Source organism: Solanum tuberosum, unplaced genomic scaffold (assembly GCF_000226075.1).
Source record: "Solanum tuberosum cultivar DM 1-3 516 R44 unplaced genomic scaffold, SolTub_3.0 scf00283, whole genome shotgun sequence".
Classification (NCBI taxonomy): Eukaryota; Viridiplantae; Streptophyta; class Magnoliopsida; order Solanales; family Solanaceae; genus Solanum; species Solanum tuberosum.
The window spans coordinates 839,603-843,409 of record NW_006239207.1 but is presented as its reverse complement, the minus strand read 5'-3'; the positions used below and the strand labels follow the sequence as shown (position 1 = coordinate 843,409).

Below are 3,807 nucleotides of genomic sequence, written 5' to 3'. Positions count from 1 at the left end.
AGCAACCACCTGGTTTTGTTGCTCAGGGGGAGTATGGGAGAGTGTGTTATTTGAAAAAGTCTTTGTATGGCTTGAAACAGAGTCCGCGAGCTTGGTTTGGGAAGTTCAGCGAGGTAGTCCTGGAGTTTGGGATGAAGATGAGCAAATGTGATCACTCAGTCTTTTACCGACAATCAGCAGTTGGCACTATCTTACTGGTTGTGTATGTCGATGACATTGTCATCACAGGAAGTGATTATGCGGGGATCTCTTCCCTCAAATCTTTCCTGCATACTAGGTTTCATACGAAAGACTTGGGTCAGTTGAAATACTTTTTGGGTATAGAGGTGAATAGAAACAAGAAGGGAATTTTGTTGTCTCAGAGAAAGTATATTCTTGATCTTCTTGCAGACACTGGAAAGTTAGCAGCTAAACCTTGCAGTACTCCAATGGTTCCCAATGTGCAGCTTATGAAAGATGATGGCGACCTCTTTGATGATCCCGAGAGATATAGGAGGTTAGTTGGGAAGTTAAACTACCTCAGTGTGACTCGTCCAGACATTGCTTTTGCAGTAAGTGTTGTCAGCCAGTTTATGTCCTCGCCTACAGTCAAACATTGGGCAGCTTTGGAGCAGATTTTATGTTACTTGAAAGGAGCCCCTGGACTTGGGATATTGTATAGCAATCATGGTCATACTCGTGTTGAGTGTTTTGCAGATGCTGACTATGCCGGATCCAAAATTGACAGGAGATCGACTACAGGCTATTGTGTCTTTGTTGGAGGGAACCTAGTTTCATGGAGAAGTAAGAAGCAAAGTGTTGTATCTCGATCTAGTGCAGAATCTGAGTATAGAGCTATGTCACAGTCTACGTGTGAGATTATGTGGATACATCATCTTCTAACTGAAATTGGGTTGGAACATCATACACCAGCAAAACTTTGGTGTGATAATCAAGCTGCCTTGCATATTGTCTCAAATCCGGTGTATCATGAAAGAACTAAACATATTGAGGTTGATTGTCATTTTATTCGTGAGAAGATTCAGGAAAACTTGATTTCCACTGGCTACGAGAAGACAAGAGAGCAAGTAGCTGATTTACTCACTAAGGCATTGAATGGAACTCGAGTTGATTATCTTTGTAACAAGCTGGGCATGATTAATATATATGCTCCAGCTTGAGGGGGAGTGTTATAGAATGTATATAGACTTAAATCTAGTAATATACATAGCTATATTTAGGTAGCAGATTTATAGGAATCACTGCAGATTCATAGGAATCAATCTTAATTTCTTTCCTTAGTTAGCACCTAATGTATTGTATTTATTCACTGCTAAACTACTGCAATAAGACAAGAGATTTTCCATTGAATTACATTATATTTCATTTTTGGATTGTTGTACCTACTATTATTGTCACAGGTGGCCCATGTGTTTCCACCCCCTTGCGGTTGTTTGTTCATATAGTATGTTTGATACGTTTACGGGTTATGCATATTGTCTTTCTTATGGCTCACATTTTCATTTGGAAAAATTGTGTTTCACTTGTATAGTGACATCTTGCATTAGCATTACCACGATACTTCCTCCTGGCCTGGTGCACCTATAATTCTAAGTTTTGTGTGTTCTACTTGCATCAGTTACAGCCAATGCAAACATCTGTCTTTGTCCATTTTATTAGTTTGTTCTTTCTTAGTGTCGGCTTCACTCATTGAAGGTGCTAAATATTATTTGTCACACATAAATACATTCTTTTTATTTATACAACAGTATTATTAGTCTACTTGGCCGTCCTGGTGAATCGTCTTCCACATTGTTGCTCAGGTACTCTTCAGTGACTAATTTTAAGAAAATCATTTGTGAAGCTAACGTCCTCCCGCTTGAGGAAGTCTGTGATAAATCTTCTGGTTAAGCTGGCCAGTGGATGGCGTCCCAAGAGAAAAGAATGTGGATTCAATTTCTGAGAGCTCATCTCAAATTGTAAAACAAATTTAAGGTTGTAAGGCCCGTTTGTCGTTTGCTCATTGATATTCAGAAAGAATCCACCTATACTCAAGTGCTGAGGTTTGGGATGTATTGCCCTTGGAGGAGGTTGCAAAGTTGTTGAAACGTCTTGATAACATATTTGCAATGTACACTGATGAATTCATTAAGCTTTGCAAGGAGAAGTGTCTTGTGGGGTAAACTAATTCTTTTGTGCTCTGTAGATTCAAGTATTACGATGAACGACAATTGCTTCTTGTAAATTTTATTTTAACCTTCTCATGTTTGTACAGGGACTTGGAAGTTCCGAAGATTTGGATGCTTTGTCGTGAGATAAGTCAGTATAAAAGCATTTCTAGTGAGATCCAATTGAATCATGAATCAATTGGTGCGGAAGATTGTAGAAGTTGTGTTGAACATTCAAGAGTCAGTGAAAGCTTGTTATTGATGAAGTTTTACTCATTATCATCTGGTGTTGTCAATCATTTGCTCTCTGATCTCCATGGTGAAGCATTAGATCTCCCTTTTGAAGTTACTAATGAAGAGAGGGATATAATCCAATTTAGTAGAAGCAGTTTCATCCTCGGTCGCTCAGGCACGGGGAAAACCACAGTTTTGACCATGAAGTTATTGCAGAAGGAGCAACAACATCACAATTCTGTTGAAGGATTAAATAAATCAGGGAAGCAAGAAGTAAATCAATTTGAAGGGGAAGCAGATGAGGATAATCAATGTGTAGGAGAGGCTATCAGGGAAACCCTGCGTCAACTTTTCGTGACTGTTAGTCCAAAACTTTGTTATGCTGTCAAACAGCAGATTTCTCAGTTGAAAAGGTGAGTTCTAATCTTGTTGTCTGAGTTTACTGGAGGTGCTTGCTGACTATTCATGAGTTATGAGTATTGAAACCTTGAACTGAAGTGTAATGTTAAATATTGTAAAATTATCTTCGTTGTAACAGATGTACTAAGAATTATAGCAATGTAATGTCGATTAGTTACACGTCAGGCATTAGGTCATTTATCCTATCTGAATTATAGGTGCTCGTAATATTCCAAGACATAAGCATTATGCAGTGCTACCATTTATTTTTTTGAACATCTTCTGCTGCTTGACCTTCCTAAATCTTTTATTGTCAAAAAGAAATTTTCAACCTAGAAAAGTTCGTGTTCTTAACCTTTCTGAATTTCTTTCATCTGTATATAAACAAGTAAAGAAGGAACGTGGAGAGGTAGTTAAGGTATTCACATGATAACAACTCTTTCCATAAAATTGACAATATGGTGAGCTAGTTTAAATGATTTGTAGCTGGTGGAGTCGTAGGTTTTCACATTTCTACCTGCTTGTTTTTTTTTAATGTGATTATGATTTACTAGTTCGGACATGTTTTTCATCAAATAGAGTTTGTGTTGTGGCTACAAACTTCAACCAAGTTTTTAATTTTATCCAATTTAGAGGTGTGCAATCTTAATTTTGCAGCTTTGCTTGTGGTGGAAGTTTCTCAGCAGAAAACAGCTTGCTTGAGATTGATGATTTGGATGGGACGACACAGTTTAGAGATTTACCGAACTCTTTTATTGGCATTCCTTACATGAAATACCCTCTTGTGATCACATTTCACAAGTTCTTATTGATGCTTGACGGAACAATAGGTTCTTCCTACTTTGATAGGTTCCATTTGAAGTGGGACCTGTTTGAAGACAGAAGTTTGAGGTCAGCTGCTTTAAGATCCTTCATAAGAGAGAAGGAGGTCAACTACGAATGCTTCTGTAGCTCGTATTGGCCTCACTTCAGTACTGTGTTGACAAAAAATCTTGATCATTCAAGGGTGTTTACTGAAATTCTTTCT

General features: G+C 38.0%; 1 protein-coding gene across 1 annotated transcript in view; it reads left to right on the top strand.

Moving 5' to 3' along the window:
- The first annotated feature begins 1,773 nt into the window (after positions 1 to 1,773).
- LOC102599204 (TPR and ankyrin repeat-containing protein 1-like) overlaps positions 1,774 to 3,807 on the top strand; it is a 3,770-nt gene continuing 1,736 nt past the window's right edge. The window contains exons 1-3 of the mRNA XM_015314175.1: positions 1,774 to 2,158; positions 2,255 to 2,794; positions 3,438 to 3,801. Coding sequence (XP_015169661.1) covers positions 2,109 to 2,158; positions 2,255 to 2,794; positions 3,438 to 3,801 — 954 coding nt within the window. The 5' untranslated portion in view covers positions 1,774 to 2,108. The remainder of the gene's footprint in view (positions 2,159 to 2,254; positions 2,795 to 3,437; positions 3,802 to 3,807) is intronic.